Here is a 19,273-nt window from a genome sequence, read left to right on the forward strand (position 1 = left end):
GGGCTGCATCTGTGAAGCCGCATGTGCACGCCGTGGGACTCCTAGAGATTTGAAGAGTGGCCTAAAAATCCCAAAGCCAGCCTTCCTCCAACAGCTGCTGGAAGAACGTCAATGTAAACATATAAGCTTTCAGTAAACATCAAGATTTTAAATATCTCAAAGAACCCCCCCCTTTAAATTTAAATTTTGTGGATTATTTCAGCTTTTCTTAATGTGATTATCATTCCACCCAGCTTTAATCTTGTGATCTGATATTTTTTTAATTGCCAAATTAAGGTCTTCCAGACTCTTGCTGAAGAAGCCATGACTCATCAGGCTGCCGTGTACTCAAGATCCTCCTTTTACCTACACGTCTCTGATTTAAACTCCTGCCCCCCAACCTGCTCGTTTCATTGCCATGGGCTGCCGAGTTCATGAGCAAACCTTCAACTTAGCAGATGGCTTAAAGAAGGGCTCTGCCGCAGAGTACCGAGCAGAATATAACGCCATTGGGCCAATCCCTCTGGATAACTTTTACGGTCACCAACACGGACCCCTCCAAGGGTTAAGATCACAGAGAGGAAGAGAAATTTACCAGGGAGTTTCAAAAGAAAATTGTATTTAGAGAAAGAATTCCTGCCTCCTAACTCTACACCACAAACCGATGCTCTTTGCCATCATGCGCCATAAGGATAACATTGCGGTTGGAAGTCCAGATGAGCCTGGCCAGTTTGAGGGCCTGGTGGGTGCCTGGCGATGCCGTTTGGACGGGGGGCACCTGGTAAGTTTTAATACAGCGAAGTTGCGGTGCAGAATTCAGCATTCCGATGCTTCCCAAAAGAGAGGTGTTCATCTGCCAGGAGAAATTGGGAAAGAGAGAAACCGTCAGTAAATGTCAAAGGATATTGCAGAGCTTGAGAAGGTGCAGAAAAGAGGAACCAAAAGGATCAGGAGGCTAGAGCAACTGCCCTATGAGGAGCGGTTAAAACACCTTGGGCTGTTTAGCTTGGAAAGGAGGCGGTTAAGGGGAGACATGATAGAGGTCTATAAAATGATGCATGGTATGGCGAGAGTGGACAGGGAGAAGCTTTTCTCCCTCTCTCATCATACTAGAACGTGGGGTCACCATACTAGAACGTGCTGAAGCTGGAGGGTGAGATTCAATAAGGAAGCATTTCTTCACACAACGCATAGTTAAATTGTGGAACTACCTGCCCCAAGATGTGGTGATGGCTGCCAACTTGGAAGGCTAGAAGAGGGGAGTTGGACATATTCATGAAGGATAGGGTCATCCATGGCTACTAGTTAAAATGGATACAAGCCATGTTGGTCTTCAGTAGAACAGCAAGATTCGAGTCTGGTAGCACCTCAAAGATCAACAAGATTTCCAGGGTATGAGCTTTTGGGAGACAAAATTCCCTTCGTCAGATACAAGTAGGAATGGCATCTGAGGAAGGGAGCTTTGACTCTCGAAAGCTCGTACCCTGGGAAACTTGGTCTTTGAGATGCTACCAGACTCAAATCTTGTTTAGTGAATGCCGCATATATGGTTTACTTAATGTGAAGTCCCAGTGTGGATGGCCTTATGCAAGGCACTATTTTCACATTCTTAAACACATGAAGCTGCCTTATACTGAATCAGACCCTTGGTCCATCAAAGTCAGTATTGTCTACTCAGACCGGCAGCGGCTCTGCAGTGTCTCAGACAGAGGTCTTTCATATCACTTCTCCTTGACTGGAGATGTGGAGGATTGAACCAGGGACCTTCTGAATGCCAAGCCAATGGTCTACCACTTATACTGAATAAGTGGTATACTACTTATACCCTTGGTCTATCAAAGTCAGTATTGTCTACTCAGACCAGCAGCGGCTCTCCAGGGTCTCAGGCAGAGGTCTTTCACATCACCTACTTGCCTAGTCCCTTTAACTGGAGATGTCGGGGATGGAACCTGGGACCTTCTGCATGCCAAGCAGAGGCTCTACCACTGAGCCACAGCCCTTCCTGACCCAATTTGTACACATGGGGATAAAGAGCAATGGTCTACCATACGTGATTCTTGTGAAGGTTGCTGAGACAATAGAAATCAAGTGGTTCTGTGAGAACAGCCTTTCCCATGCCCTTTCACGGGAAGGTTAGCTCTATGTATCCATATGCAAAGCTCACTCTTCCAGTGAAGAGGGACACCCTTGTTGGCGGGGAAGATCTATGTGCTCACTGGAACTCCCCGCACAGAATCAATGTATTGGGGCAACAGTATTCCAGTGCAAAAATTCAACACTCAGCCTTTGCTGCTGGAATGTGTGATTTGATCCTGCATTTAACATGCGTTTAAAAACAAACAAACTTGCAACTGCAGTACTGATTAACAAATCAAACCACGATGGGGAGCCATGTTAGTCTGTCTGTAGCAGTAGAAAAGAACAAGAGCCCAGTAGCACCCTAAAGGCTAACAAAATTTCTGGCAGGGTCTGAACTTTCGCGAGTATTACCTGTGACTCACGAAAGCCCATATCCTGCCAGAAATTTTGTTAGTCTTTAAGGTGCTACTGGACTCTTGCTCTTTTCTACTGCTGTGTGTGTGTGTTAAGTGCCATCAAGTCGCTTCCAACTCATGAATCAATGTCCTCCAAAATGTCCTATCTTTGACAACCTTGCTCAGATCTTGCAAATTGAGGGCTGTGGCTTCCTTTATTGTGTCCATCCATCTCTTGTTGGGTCTTCCTCTTTTCCTGTTGCCCTCAACTTTTCATAGCATGCATGTCTTTTCCGGTGTCTCTTGCCTTCTACTGCTACAGACAAACTAACATGGTTACCCATGGTGAAGTGTCTGCAAGTTACAATTGCTGTGCCAAAAACCACTTGATTACATATATCCAAGTTACAAGAATCTGAAGGTTACATTTGCTGTACAAACAGATGAGCTCCTGGGTGTGACATGGTTTGAGGGAAAGTCTTCTTCAGTCACTATAATCTTTCTCATTATTTAGAGTGAGAAAAGTGGTTCACAGAAAGTCATGTAGTCTTGACCTAGAATTAATGAAGAGGCATATACTCATGTAGTCAATAAGGACAAATCGTCGACTGCGTATCTGAAGAAGTGAGCTGTTAGAGTTCTGCCCACATTCGATATTTGAAGGAAATCTTGTTCCTAGCAAGAAGTATTGTAAGACGACTGCAGGTTGTGTGTGCGAGGTACTTGTGTTTGTGTTGTATTTGTGTATTAAACACCATAAAAAAATTTAAATAAAAAAAAGAAGTGAGCTGTGGCTCATGAAACCTCATGCCATGCCAGAGAGCCAGCATGGTGTAGTGGTTAAGAGCGGTGGTTTGGAGCGGTGGAGGCTGATCTGGTGAACCGGGTTTGATTCCCCACTCCTCCACATGAGCGGAGGAGGCTAATCTAGTGAACTGGGTTTATTTCCCCACTCCTACACACAAAGCCAGCTGGGTGACCTTGGGCAAGTTACAGCTCTGTTAGAGCTCTCTCAGCCCCACCTACAACACAGGGTGTTTGTTGTGGGGAGGAGGAAGGGAAGGTGATTGTAAGCTGGTTTGAGTCTCAAGTGGTAGAGAAAGTCGGCATATAAAAACCAATTCTTCTTCCTCCTCCTCCTCTTCCTCCTCCTCCTCTTCTTCTCCTCTTTAATGTGCTATGGGACTCTTGCTCTTCTCTGCCAAATAACTTGATTTAGGAAGCTTGCTGAGGCTGTCTTTTGTATGAGTTAGAATGCGAGTCTCAAGCCGCCACAGCCACTCAAGATCCCCATACAAAACATCTGCTTCGGTCACCAACGCTTCTGAATAGCAGAATAGGTGTTATCGATAGGGTATGTTTTGAAAAAAGAAAGAAAGCAACAACAGGCCGTAGCTTTCTATAGTTCTGCCATTTCTCCAAGCAAACTATCAAGGGAACAAACCTTTAAATATTGGAGCTTCCAATTCTCTAGGCAACTGGTCAATTTGTATCGCTTTGCTAGAGGTGTTATGAGCTTTAAAGCAAGGAAATAGAGCAACAGCCCCTTTACCTGCCCCTGTAATCTTGAACACCCCCCCTTTAACTAAATGCATTAGGATCTTGAAATTTCGCATAGAACAGGTGGGGATGACGGTTTGAGTGTTGCGCCCGAGATTCTGACACATGAAAACCTTGGCGTATCCTCGGACATTTTAAGATGTGCGACTGCCAATATCATGTCCTGAATTCTGATCAGTGCAACAGAGAAACCATTACTTTTTCCCCTCCCCTGGTCCTTCTCAGCAGCAGAATGGTGTCAGAGAGTGTAAATCACGGCATCTGTGGCAGGGAGCATGCAAGCCCCGCTGACATTTTCACAATTTAAATCATCTTGAGTAATAACCCTTTTAAGATGACTAATGTTACTGATTTTCCTGCATTAATAGTAGTGCTGAATAGAACACAGGCAGGGCAGTGGTGGGGAGAGAAATCACTAGTGCAGGGGGGCACATTATAAAACACAACGTCTGGGCTCATTTTAACTCTTTATGTTAAAGCTATGAGTTTTTTTTTAAAGCCACCAGAGAAGAGAGGAGGATTTAAACACAGTAGACTTAAGTGTGGCAATTTATTTGTTCAGGCACGTGCTTGGGCACGGAGATCGCCCCCGCCGTCCCCCACACTCTCCGATGATCATGTAAAACATCTCAATCAATACGTCTGATTGCTTCCCTAGATCTTCCTATGTAACTCAGCTAAATATATGCAAGTGATGGAAGAGGGTTTTCACAGTTCTTATTCACTGCTTCAGAAATCACACTCTACACGAAGATGGATAATAATTCAATACTCTTCCCAGCATGTACAGTTATCACCGAATGACATGCGGAAATTCACGGTGGATTAAAAGATATATACTGTTCACTGATAGTTACAGGAATGCGGAATCCAAGGAAACGGTAATTCTTCCAGCAGAGGTTCCTCCTGCGCTCACAAAGGTATTTTACCTACGTGGGCTGCGATTATGAACAGGAGGCGTACTCTTCCCGGAATGTCTGCTGCGTGAGCCCCGCCAAAATGAATGGGAGTGCTTTGACCGCCCAACGCCTGTTTCACTTTGGTAGGGCTTGCCCAGGAGAACCCCCTGATGCCCCAGCTTAGTAGTGCATTAGGTTCCCAGTGAAAGCTAAGCTCATTCACATACTTATTTTTAGAGCCCTTGCCAGCGATTAACGAATTTTTCAAAAACAAAAACAAGAAACTGCATTTTTCCATGACTGTAGTTCCGCAGAAGAATCTTTAAAAAACGGTGTAGATTTTGAAACAGGTCTTTCCTGATTAAAAAAATAAAATAAATCGACCACCCTACTACGGTACCAGGTACATAGTGTCACTGCAGCCACGGCCGGTTCCAGGTTTCGTAGGGCTCCAGGCAGAGAGTGTCTAGGGCCCCCTCTCCTTCTCTGCCCACCACCAGGACCCTGCTTGCGCTGTCCTTCCAGCCCACATACATCCCCACCTGCCTGCATATCCTTCCTCCCCCTGTCTGTCAGTGAGCCTTCCCACTGCCCATATGTTCTTTACCCAATGGTGCCGGGTAGTTTGTGTAGATCAGGGGTGTCAAACGTGCAGCCTGTGGGCTGGATCCAGCCCCTTGAGAGCTTTTATCTGGCCCAGGAGCCAGCTGAGACAGCCACCTCCCACCCACCCCAGTCCTGAGGTGTCAATGATCAAAGACTATTAAAAAAATACTGTAAGAGTGTTATTGTTTTAAGCATATTTGTATTTTAAGTAAAAAAGAAAGTAAAACTAATAATATCATAAATTGGCTTCGCCTGTGTCTTCTATAAAGTTTTATCTCCAGTACCTGGTATTAAATTTTATGGTATGCATGGCCTTGCCAGGCCAAGTGGCATTTACCATATTTTTCGCTCCATCCGACACACTTTTTTTCTCCTCAAAAGTGAGGGGATATGGAGTGAATGCCGGCTGGGCGTGTGCGCGTCGGGACGGCACGAGCCGGCGTTCCCTGCCCCGACGGCCAGCTGGGAGGCGAGCGGGGCGCACAGAGCTGGCTGTGCGTGTGCGCATCGGGACGGCGTGAGCCGGCGTCCCCCGCCCTAACGGCCAGCTGGGAGGCGGGTGGGGTGCACAGAGCCGGCTGGGCGTCGGGGCGGGGAACACTGGCTCGCGCCGTCCCAATGCACATGCGCCCAGCCGGCATTCACTCCATAAGACAAGTTTTTAGAGGAGGAAAACAATATTTTTTCTTGTTTTCCTCCTCTAAAAACTAGGTGCGTCTTATGGTCAGGTGCGTCCTATGGAGCGAAAAATACGGTATGTCATACCTGGCCCTTGTAACAAATGGATTTGACACCCCTGGTGTAGATGGTATCACCACCACTGTGCCCACTGGGAGCGTCATCACTGTACGTGACATCCATGCCATTTCCCAGCATCATGTGGCTATTATTATTTTACTTTTTATTTTCATTTTATTTATTTATTTATTTATTTGATGTATTTGAATTCCCAACCTTTCCCAACCGAAGTCAGGCTGAGGGTGGCTAGCAACCAATAAAATGTGTATGTGTTAAGTGCCGTCAAGTCGCTTCCGACTCATGGCGACCCTATGAATGAAAGTCCTCCAAAATGTCCTATCTTTGACAGCCTTGCTCAGATCTTGCAAACTGAAGGCTGTGGCTTCCTTTATTGAGTCAATCCATTTCTTTTTGGGTCTTCCTCTTTTCCTGCTGCCCTCAACTTTTCCTAGCATGACTGTCTTTTCCAGTGACTCTTGTCGTCTCATGTCGTCTCAACCAATAAAATAGCACACAGTTAAAATAATTTTGCCATATTACATATATTACTAAGCTGTTCCCATGTTAACTGAATAGAAGTAAGTTTCTCCAGATGTAACAACATAGCTATTTCGAGAATTATATGGTATAATGGATAAATTTACTAGGCTTATTTAATAACCGTTTACATAGCCTGATTTTATATAGCTATTTCATAATTTCACTATAACTAAAGTCTACTTTACTTACAAAGCAACGTCTTGTCTAAGAAATGTAGTTTTAAATATCTATATTCTGTTATGTGTACTGTATCGTCTTTTTGTGTTTTGTACTGTATTGTTTTGTATTGTGACAATATATTTTATACAATAAAAAATACTTAAAATAAATAAATAAATTTGCCACACAGTGTATAGGTTTGACATTTAAAATCCTTGGTGGTGGTGGAAAAGTGCCGTCAAGTCCCAGCTGGCTTGTGGTGACCACTTGCGGTCTTCAGGGCAAGCGAACGTTCGGAGGTGGTTTGCCACTTCCTGCCTCCACGTGGGATGAGAGAGTTCTGAAAGAACTGTGACCGGCCCAAGGTCACCCAGCAGGTTAACAGGGTAAATATGGTCGTTCTATTTAGAAGATTTATTACTACACTAATACACACAGAAACATTTTAAGATAGAGCTAAGAAGAGCAAAACAAATAAATATGACATGCCCTTTTTGAAACATGCTGCTTACCTGCCAAAAGGAGATGTGACTATCTTTGTTCGAGTAAGTGGCAAGATACCGTCCATCAGGAGCAAACGCCACAGCTGTTATGGGCCCCTGGTGGCCATGGATGGTCTAAGCAAGAATAAGAGACAGTGATGTAAAAGACCACCTCATTACAATCATACAGGCACACCTCAATACGTCTGGATTAGAAGAGGGTGACAAGGTGAGGAAGAACATCCACCAAAAGCTAATACAACTGCAGAATTTCTAAGGAAGCTTGCTCTTGCGAAACCTGGTGGACTGAACCAAAAGTTTGTTCATTTGTCTTCAAGAACAGACACACCACTGTGGCTCCCACTCTCCTGGCTTTCTGTAAACTATGCAAAATTGAATTATTCAAGAGGGCTTTTTAAAATGCAGGCAATAGAGTTGCACTGTACCATGTAATTTTTGCATCATTTAATGGGTCATATTAATTCCCATGCTTTGCTTCAGTTCTGTTTTCAGACTTCGGGTTGGTTCTACAACCCTATTTCCTATTGCAATGCTCACTGAATGTCCCATACTGTTCATTGTATTGGCTCACTCTGTGTCAACTGTCTTGAGTCCAAGTGCGAAAAATGGACCATAACAAACAGAAATAAATAAATAAATAAATAAATAAAGCAAGCAAGCACGGGTGGGCAAATGATAAAATCCAGCAAGCCAACCATCATCCTCAAAGGTAAAGTCTGGCAGTGTTCAGAAAGAACATTGCTTCATGATAAATTCCACTAGCCAGACAATGTGAAAGAAAAAAGAAAAGATAGGAATGGCTCTCATTAATATGTGTTTTAGAGTATCAACACAACAAAGAGGAATGAAAGAGCACAACAACGACGTCCTTGTCTCAGTGGCAAAAAAGAAGGGAAGAACCTCTGAACGACTAAAACGAGGAGATACAAAGTACCAGAGGTGTAAAAATAATTCTACAAGCATCAAAAATATATATAAATAATTCAAAAATTCTCACACAGATTGACCTTTGGGTAGGAGCCATAGTGATTGTCCTTTGAAGCTGCACCGTACTACAGACCATGAATTTGCTCTTGATTTTTTTGGCTCCCAAATTAACCAATGCATGGTCGTTCATGACTGATGAAGATTCAGACATCGAAACCGGAACTTAGCCAGCATCCTGTCCCTGTCTGTTGTGTGCTCTGCTCTAGTTTGTTAACCTTTTTATAGAATTGCCATGTTGAAGCTCTATACGATATCTGCATTCAAATTGCTATTTGCTACATTAGGCTTGTAAATTCTTTCGATACTGTTTCTAATTGTTGCCATTTTGACTCACGGATATATTATGGCATAACCTCGTACTTTCATAATCACAATACAGGCACTCCTCGCTTTATTGCGCCCCGCTTTACTGAGCCTCACAGATACTGCGTTTTCGAGAGATTCTATCGGCACCATTTTTCCAACAGCAACTGCTCACTTCATGTCTCTGTGTCACATGCTGGTAATTCTTGCAATGATTTCATTATTATTACAGTACATTTTTTTAGACATAATGTTACTGCACACTTAATAGACTACAGTGTAGTATAAACATAACTTTTATATGCACTGGGAAACAAAAAAAATTGTGTGACTCGCTTTATTACAATATTCGAACCTGCCGAACCCACCATATCTCCGAGGTATGCTTGTAATAATTTTCTGTAACTTCTATTACATTTTGTGATTTCTGAATTGTGTGTGTGTGTGTATGATGCTTGTATAATTATTTTTTAGACCTCTGGTATCTCCTTGTTCCTGTCTCAGTGACAACACACACACTGCTAAGGCAAATGCTTTCCTCCTTCTCTTTTTAAAAATTGTTTCACGTGTGGCTCAAAGTTCCTTCCTTCGCAGGTTCAGCACGCTAAGGCACTTCAGCAGGGCGCAGGGAAGACTCCATCTAAGATGTCGGGAGGCAATCTATGCGTGATCCTGCCTTCCCTTGATGCACAGAGGGTTCTTTTGACCTGTGCTGCAGACTGACCTTTCTGCCAGTGGGTCAACTGGCTGTGGAGAGAATATCCATGTAGGGCTTTTAACAGACTGTGGGGTTCAAAGAGCTAGTTATATTCCTACGGCGACCACTCTGTTAAGTCACAATGAGTGCCTACAGTTATCTCGCTGCGGTTAAACAGGCATCGCACCAGAAAGAGAATTTATGCAAAAGGCTAAGGCAAAACAAAAATAGGAATGAGACATAAAACTGCTTGAGGACATGTACTTCAGGCAGGGAACGGTGTGGGTGTGCATGTGCACAAGCAATGCTTTGCTGCTTATTTTCACTTTGTGCATTCTGAAAAGGCCTGTGGGCAACACACAGCAAGAGCTTTATAACTACTGATGCAGCTCCTCCCTCAAAAGTTCAAAGCACATCATAAATATTGTATCGATAGCCCCTTACAGCAACCTAGGCAAAGCCAGCCAAGACTGAGAGCTAGTACAGTGTTGAAAGCAATGCATTTCAGGTCTATCCCTTGGGCCAGGAACATCGGAGATGTTCTCACCAGAGTTACAGCCACATCTTAGCCCCTAGGCCACACCCGGAAAATGGCCAGATGTGCATTCTCGTGAGGTGTGAGCGATAAAATGCAAGCCCCAAGTGCACAAGCGGCAGAGCAACCTGGGGCAGGTGGCCTGCAGGTGTTCTCCACACATGAGGAGGAAGCATGCCTGCAGCTACTTTTCAAATATTTACTTGCATGGATTTCAAGCAACAGCTACTGCTGCCTCAACAAAGAGCAAATTCTGGTTATGTCTGTGTGACTTTTTGCATGGAATTAAAAGGGGATCGTCCTCTTGGTTGCATCAGGATCCATTGCAGTCCACTTAGAGCCAGTGTGGTACAGTGGTTAGGAGCGGTGGACTCTAATCTGGAGAACCAGGTTTGATTCCCCACCCGTCCACATAAGCGGCGGACTCTAATCTGGAGAACCGGGTTTGATTCCCCAATCGTCCACATGAGCGGCGGACTCTAACCTGGTGAACTGGGTTGGTTTCCCCACTCCTACACAGAAAGCCAGATGGGTGACCTTGGGCTAGTCACAGCTCTATTAGAGCTCTCTCAGCCCCACCTACCTCACAGAGTGTCTGTTGTGGGGAGGGGAAAGGGAAGGAGATTGTAAACTGGTTTGATTCTCCTTAAAAGTTGGGGGAAGTCCACATATAAATACCAACTCTTCTTCTTCTTAGTACCCTTTTGCTAGCTGCTGTTATATGATGCCTTTTGGCAACAGAGCCTTGGCATTTTTGCCCAACAGGCGGACCACAGGGTTAATGAAGCCCACCACAACCTTTGTCGGTACATTCAACTCATGTTCTCAGTAATGGGAAGGGGTTTCAAAAACTGCTTAAAATAGATTTGAGAAACAAATCTTTATACATCAAGTGCACTGTTGTTTACGCAAAACTGCAGAAATCCACTTTGAGGGTTAGGAACAAGATTATGAAGCTGATTTTTTTCTCTACCAAACAATATCCCCGCTCCCCTAAATGTACTCTCTTCGCAGAGCTTGTTTTATAGGGTATTATCCTTAGTTGCCCCTCTGGTGGCAGGAAAGGTGTTGGAATGCCACAGGCTCGCGTCATTTTTCCTTGCCCAGTGATCGACACAGTCATTTATGTTCACTCCTGACATAACCTGCAGCGTGTAATTAGAGGGACCAAGGCCATAAAGAAATTAGGATGCCAGCCCATGGGGGTCTGTGTCGGCAACATGTAAAATTTCAGAACAGTAGCTGCTACTGTACAATGTAAAAGGTAAAGGAAGTCCCCTGTGGAAGCACCGGGTCGTTACTGACCCATGGGGTCATGTCACATCCCGATGTCAATGAGGCAGACTATGTTTACGGGGAGGTTTGCCAGTGCCTTCCCCAGTCATCTACACTTTACCCCCAACAAGCTGGGTACTCATTTTGCCGACCTTTTAAAAAGGCTTTTTAAAGTCTTCCAGTGGCCGGGAAAGCGCTTTGGAGGTGGCGCGGTGGCACCTCGGCTATGCCGTCCCCCGGGAGCCGCAAAGCTCAGGAATGAGCTGCCCAGCTATAAGGGGGCACTGAAGAAAACAACATCCTGCCAATGTACGATATTTAATCTGGAATCTGAGACAGAGCATCTTTGAAATTTTGAGGGGGTGTGTGTGAGCCCCACCCCAAAAAGGCTGCCTCAAAAAGTGGAGCCAAAGCCAAAATGGCTGTTGCAGGAGGCAGAGCCAAACACAATACCTCCCCCTCCAGCGTGTTTAGTATTTGGATGGGAGACCACAAAGAAATACAAGGGTCACTATGCAGAGGCGGGCAATGGCAAACCACTTCTGAACGTCTCTTCCTTTGAAAAATCTACGAGGTTGTCATAAGAAGAAGAGTTGGTTGTTATATTCTGCTTTTCTCTACTTTTAAGGAGCCTCAAAGCAGCTCACAATCTCCTTCCCTTCCTCTCCCCACAACAGAGACGTGAGGTGGGTGGAGCTGAGACAGTTCTGAGAGAACTGTGACTAGCCCAAGGTCACCCAGCAGGCTTCATGCGGAGGAGTGGGGAATCAAACCCAATTCTCCAGATTAAAGTCCACCGCTCTTAACCACAATACCATGCTGGCTCTCAGCTGTCACTTGATGGCAAAATCAAACAAAACACACACAGACTTTAGTTACTGTCCCTTATACTTCACTGTTTCCAGCTGCCTTGCATTCCAGTGAGCCAATCTGACTCCCTTGGCGATACGCTGCCCAGGAAAGACCTTGTCTACCACCTGGGTTACCTTCATATTCCAAAGATCAACCAGGACATTGATGGGACAGTTAGAATTTATTCATTTATTTATTACATTTCTACCCCGCTCTCCCCAACCCGAAGGTCAGGCTCAGAGTGGGCTCACAGAGTTGGAAGGGACCACCAGGGTCATTTAGTCCAACCCCCAACACAATGCAGGAACTTCACAACTACCTCCACCCCCCAGTGACCCCTACTCCATGCCCAGAAGATGGCCAAGATGCCCTTCCTCTCATCATCTGCCTAAGGTCATAGAACAGTAAGCAACCATACCTGTCTATGCAGGCAGACCCAACAATAGGAGCTGGGCATTCGCTTCTTCCAGAAGACAACCAGAATACAGGTGGAAGGCACATGATATGGCAACCATGCTGAATCTAGGCAGATATAGGCTTAGCTGCACAGGAGACCTCTTGGGAATCCTTTCATGTGCTCTTTTGAGCTCCGTGATGGAATAACACTGGATTTAAATGGAACAATATTCCGTTAAAAATGGGGGAAAATAAATTTTTAGTGCCTTGCTGTTTGTTGCCTTAGGGACCCTATTTGGGTGGAAAAGTCTGGAGACAAAGTCCTATGAGGAAAGGTTGAAGGAGCTGGGTATGTTTAGCCGGAAGAGGAAAAGACTGAGAGGAGATATGATAACCATCTTCAAGTACTTGAAGGGCTGTCATATAGAGGAGGGTGCTGGGTTGTTTTCTGTTGCCCCAGAACGTTAGACCATAACCAATAGGTAGAAATTAAATCAAAAGAGTTTCCGTCTAGACATTAGGAAGAATTTTCTAACAGTCAGAGCGTTTCCTCAGTGGAACAGGCTTCCTCGGGAGGTGGTACGCTCTCCTTCCCTGGAGGTTTTTAAGCAGTGGCTAGATGGCTACCTGTCAGCAATGCTGATTCTATGACCTTAGGCAGTTCATTAGAGGGCATCTTCTGGGCATGGAGTAGGGGTCACTGTGTGTGTGTGGGGGAGGTAGTTGTGAATTTCCTGCACTGTGAACGGGGGTTGGACTAGATGACCCTGGTGGTCCCTTCCAACTCTATGATTCTATGATGGCATATAAATGTTATAAATAAAACAAACAAATCGTCAATGAAAAAAAATCCAATGAAAATTAAGGCACTGCTTTCTGGGCTTCAGTTTCTATCAAATGAGTGGGAACAAGGTTAGCATTCCTTGTCTCTTACTCCTACCAGGTTTCCCTGTCCGGTCTTATCTACAAATCTTTATCTCCAGGAGCCTCGTCTTCTGTTTTAAGAACTGCAGGTCAAGTAGATCCATTATAGCTAAATAATACTTTCTGTACAGCAGACCCTTCGGGAATATTTTATTCATTCGATTTATAACCCACACCCTCTCCTTAACAGAGGACTCCGAGCGGTTCACGGCATACACAACATAGCACTCAAACTTAAATAGATCATAAAACCTATAAATGATTACGATAAAAACAGATTCTAATTAAAATTCAACTGGACATTGGCTCTAGAACAAATCTGGACAGCCAACCAACTCAATCATTCTCTTGATTAATTAAGTGCTGCACAAAACCAAAAGATCCTGGAAAATGGGAATATGCTCCTGCCAGGTCCCGAGTATTTTAAGGGCCAGGTTTAGCGCCAGGAAAACCTCTAGAACAAGTAGGTAAAATCTGCAGTTCAAGCAACCCCCCATAATTGATTGTGTGTGTGTGTGAGAGAGAGAGAGAGAGAGAGAGAGAGAGAGAGAGAGAGATGCAGTACAACAGAAACCAAGATGTACTGCACTTACCAAAAAGACATGAATAATCTATTGTGATATTTGCTTACTGTACATCATGTAGAAGATAGGCTAGCTCTAGCAAGCGCCAGTGTCTTCTATAATCTCAATTGCTTAATGATAAGGGGAACTTAAAAGGCCGATTAATTATGGGATTCAATATTTCGGCCATCAAATTCCTTAGCACTTAACAAGCAATTAATATTTGCCAATGAAAAATGTTTGGGTAATTCAAAGGTGAAAATCAATACTGCTAGCAAACTTGTTGCACTCTTGGCCACTGACAATTTATCCAAACAACTGCAATCCTTAAGGGAGCCAAATCGCTTTGATGTTATAATTTATGGGCTTTCCTTGCAGATGCTAATCCTTTAAAAACAGATTTCCCTCTCCATGGCGTAATTCGGTTTGCACTTTGCAGGGCTCACTCTTTATTTATTAGTCAAATAAACAAGGATGTGCACGCATCCATGCATCCTTGCAGCTGAATCAAATGCATTTCTACTCGCTGACGTTTTCAGCGAGGCAAAGGACACAGCAGGCCTCAGATAAAAGCTTTACGGAAGAATATGTTCAGCGGCTGCTCACGTAACAAATGCCAAGCACTGAATATTTGTGGAAAGCTTTGCAGTTTTTAGTACGTTAATTGAATAAGAAGAGTTGGTTTTTATATGCCGACTTGCTATACCACTTAAGGGAGACTCAAACCGGCTTACAATCACCTTCTCTTCCCCTCCCCACAACAGACACCCTGTGAGGCAGGTGGGGCTGAGAGAGCTCTAAGAGAGCTGTGACTAGCCCAAGGTCACCCAGCTGGCTTCATGTAGAGGAGTGGGGAATCAAACCCAGTTCTCCTGATTAGAGTCCATCACTCCTAACCACCGGGAAATGGCATGACTACATGCAACCCACCGTAAAGTGAATATGCTATTTTAAAAAATCAAACGCAGCAATAAGCCAGCAAGAGTGGTTCTAAAATCTGATTTCCACACTCATTTGTTTCCCCACTCCTAACCATGAAACTAACTGGGTGACCTTGGGCTAGCCAGAGTTCTCTTCGAACTCTCTCAGCCTCACCTACCTCACAAGGTGTCTGTTGTGGGGAGAAAAAGGGAAGGCGATTGTAAGCCGCTTTGAGACTCCTTAAATGTTGAGAAAAGCAGGGTATAAAAACCAAGTCCTCCTCCTCCTCATCTTCCTTTTCCTCTTCTTATTTGAATATCGGACTGGCTACTACTAGAAAGTGAATGTTTGTATGAACGGTCTTTCAGTGCAATTCTGTACAGCTTTTCCTTTGTTTGTTTTTTAGGTTCAAGAAGATGTGCAACTGTTGAGGAATATCTGAGGGAAACCAATTCCAACAGCTTTAAGCAAATTCAAAGTCACACATAGCTCCAGTCTGGAGGCAAAACTTCTTCCTGTTGGCCAGTATGGGGAAATATTAACGGCAATGAGGCTATTGATTGATTCTGCTCTCAAAGAGAATCCCCCCCCTCGCTCTGTTTTGGGCACCCCTCCCCAAATCCTATATTTGGTTGTTGCAATCTTTAGATCCTGTGAGATGAACAATAAATTCTTACTTGTCATTCTTGGTAAAAGTTACCTTGAAGTAACACAGAATTATTACTGTTTTCACCATGCCAAGACAGCTCTCTAGCTCCCTTTCTGTACAGTACAAAAACGAAAAATAAAAATAAAAAATCGACACCTTGAACAAGGAATCCAGAGAAAGAATCCTCTTTTCCCTGTTCCTTCAGGGTAACAGAAGCTAGGAATGAAGCAAGGTATGGTAAACTCCATTCGTGCCCTTCATTTGTAGTACATTAATGACCAGTATGAAGCGACAGGATACTAGACAGAACTGAGTGATACACATCTTTAAAACTGTAGAAAATATGTTGTAGAGTATACTTTCTTGGATAGGCATGCAATTTCTATTCATATAGAGCCAATGTGGTGTAGGAAAGCAATTTCCATGCATATAGAGCCAGTGTGGTGTAGGAGAGCCAGCATGATGTAGGAGAGCCAGCGTGGTGTAGTGGTTAAGAGAAGTAGTTTGGAGCGGTGGAGTCTGATCTGGAGAACTGGGTTTGATTCCCCACTCCTCCGCATGAGCGGCGGAGGCTAAATCTGGTAGACTGGATTTGTTTCCCCGCTCCTACACACAAAGCCAGCTGGGTGACCTTGGGCTAGTCACAGCTCTCTCAGCCTCACCTACCTCACAGGGTGTCTGTTGTGGGGAGGGGAAGGAAAGGTGATTGTAAGCCAGTTTGATTCTCCCTTGAGTGGCATATAAAAACTAACTTCTTCTTCATATGATACACAATGTCAAACATTCAGTGTTCACACATTACTTAGCAGCAAACCTGGGTTTGCCATGAGTGAGTATACAATTCACAGGAAGCTGCAGGCATTGCTGGCTTTCTGACATTTGGATCATGTATTTGTTGCACGCACACTTAATGTTTTTTTCTTAATACTCATAAAAATTATGCAATGGTTCTTTTGAGCCATCTTACACGTCATCCAGTCACATGCTTCAAGCGAAGCTATATATATTTTGCCTTCCAGTGGTCCCCCCCTTTGCAACAGATTTTGAACAGATGTTAACACGTGTATTCCACTTCGATAATTTTATATTCAGGGCAGAGTTAAAACGAACTTTCCATTTTTCATACAGATTCGTTGCTGGTTTCTCCAAATAAATATTGTTAGAATTTTGAACTTGTCTTCTTTCCACACCACTCCGAAAAGTTCCATTATCTTTGGGATAAAATAATTCACACTTCTATCCTAAATACATTAATAGAAGTAGATTATCTTGATTTCGTTTGAACTCCATTACGTGTCCTTAGTATTGCTGCCTCACTATTACATTATCAGAAGGCGGTACAGACTCGTGTTAAGGTCTTTAATTTATTTTCTATTTGTCTTCCACATGGTTTCCTCAATAAAAAGTGGTAAAGTTTTAACTCAGATATACATCTTAATTTTTTCTTGGGAAAAAATCTAATGCTATTATTTTGCATCAGCCATCACAAATTACTTTGTATTAAAACGTAAAACTGCATGATTTGACAGCCAGCATACAAAGAGAACAGAAAGTGACCTTGAACAGCAGTGTATAAAAATACATTTATCACTGAAATGGCATGCTGGCTGTCAGTCAATATATGCTTCTCATTTGTTCAGAGGTTCTCCTGCTGTGATTCCCTCATTACAATTTGCTTTTACTTCCTGGGCAAATGACAAGCTGAAAATGAGGCAGCGTCTTTCCTGGCCAAACTTAATCCAGAAAAAATTAGACAACAGCTGCAGCCATCTGAGTGTTACAGCGTGTTTCACAAAATGTTATCTCAAATGTACTCGCTCAGACGCCCCCTCAAAACATTACATGATGCTAAACAAGAGCGCTGACCAACACGCCCCATATCCTCTGAGCCCATCACATTTTATTAAGTTATTTACGCTGATCTCTTAAAAAAAAATCAATGCAGCCTATTTTTCAAGCACGCCAGACATTTACAAAGATTTGATTTACATTCGCAGTTTAAGGAGCGTACGGCTCCTTTTCTGTTTCAGATATTTCAAGATGACACTGCCAAAAATTAATATGGCAGTAAAGTCAACGGCGCATTTTGAGCAGTTACTCCTAATTAGGAGCACTCACCTCTAAGTGGATGTAATTAAGGGGCTGGGCTCCCAGATTACTGTAAGGGGCATAAAATACTTCAGAGCAAAGGTAGCCGATATCTCGCTATCTGTGTAAACATGCATGGGCGCATGGTTGCTGCAAACTGCTGCTGCATCTTTTTTAAAAAAGAACTCTGTCCCCCCCCCCTACTCACAGGCTAGTAGTGAATTACATGTGACCTTTATCTAGATGAGGTAAGAATATTTCAATCAGCTCAGAGAAGCACCTTTGGGGAAGGGGAACATCTCTCAGTCTTCTTGCTGTACACAAATAAGCCTTCAATGATAATTCACGTTGCTCATTTTTTAAAAAAAAATACAATAAAGAAATTGCCTAGAATAGGAATCTGCCCTCTGCAAAATAATTCTTATATTTTTAATTTTATGAAAGGATTCAAGAAACCAGCTCTATGCTCTAGACTAGTTAAAAAAAACACGCACAATTGCTCTAAAAACATTATGCAGTATGCGCCTCACACAACGGGCCAAGAAACCATCTCCACAGATTTAACTTCTCAGGAAGCATTTGCTGTTAAGATACAATGCTGAGAATTGTCAAAATGCCACCACTGCTATTATAAATACCTACAAGATTAAGTGACAAAAACGTATCGAATCCACCTAATCAGACAAATAATGATCCTGGAATTTACATGGTCTTGCGGCTATAAATCATTGCAAAGTACTTCCCCTTGAACCACAAATCCCACAAGGTTGATGTTCAATACAAGAAAGGCTCGCTCAAGAAAGAGCGCTTTACATGGGAAAAATTGGTCCAAAATCTTAATGCAAACAAACAATCATGAAGTGTGACAACATTAATATAAATGTTTATATGAACCTTCACAATTGAACTGAAACAATACTTCTAATAGAGACAGATTTTGGAGAAAAAATAACATTACTGATACATAACATGGTGTATTGTTTATAAAGGTATCTCTCAGAAGCAAGCTGGACTTTTTAATTCGGACCTGCACCCTGGTCCACAGAAGTTGCTTATTGTGTTCATTTTCATTGATTTATTAGATTTTGTATCCCACTTTTGGACCAGAGTTCCAAAAGAGGTTCACAACACTGATAAAAACCAACCATTCCCTTAGAAATCTTACAATATTAAAATGAAAACATAAAAGAAATGAACCCACAAAAAGAGAGAAACTGGGGAGGAAAGAAGAGCGAAATGGATTGGGAAACTACCTCCACAGATTTTAAAAAGTAACTGATCTCAGGACAATAGATGAGCCTTTGATATTTAGTTGGGCTTTTAAGTACTGTACTGTGACAAATTTGGAGTTGAGATTGGCGGCTAGTCTTGGCTTCTCAGTAGAATACTTGAGGATTCTATGTAGCCAAACTACTCATAAATCAAAGATTGGTAGATCAGAGTGCTCAAACTGATGTAGGTCTTGTAGGCAACTTGAGAACATCTATACTTTATAGACAACTGTCTTCCCCTCCCCAGACTCTTTCAGCATACTGCAAGTACAGGGAGGCCTTCACCAGGACACGTTTAGATATTTCACTGCTCTTGGAAGGCTGTTTTAACGAGGTCCCATATAGAAAAAGTGT

General features: G+C 43.3%; 1 protein-coding gene across 1 annotated transcript in view; it reads right to left on the reverse strand.

Annotated features, from left to right (window-relative positions):
* Positions 1-628: 628 nt before the first annotated feature.
* WDR7 (WD repeat domain 7) overlaps positions 629-19,273 on the reverse strand; it is a 241,548-nt gene continuing 222,903 nt past the window's right edge. Inside the window, exons 26-27 of the mRNA XM_056848181.1 lie at positions 7,468-7,572; positions 629-832 (exon numbers count right to left, since the gene is read on the reverse strand). Coding sequence (XP_056704159.1) covers positions 629-832; positions 7,468-7,572 — 309 coding nt within the window. The remainder of the gene's footprint in view (positions 833-7,467; positions 7,573-19,273) is intronic.

This window comes from Euleptes europaea, chromosome 4 (assembly GCF_029931775.1).
Source record: "Euleptes europaea isolate rEulEur1 chromosome 4, rEulEur1.hap1, whole genome shotgun sequence".
In the NCBI taxonomy this organism is placed as follows: domain Eukaryota; kingdom Metazoa; phylum Chordata; class Lepidosauria; order Squamata; family Sphaerodactylidae; genus Euleptes; species Euleptes europaea.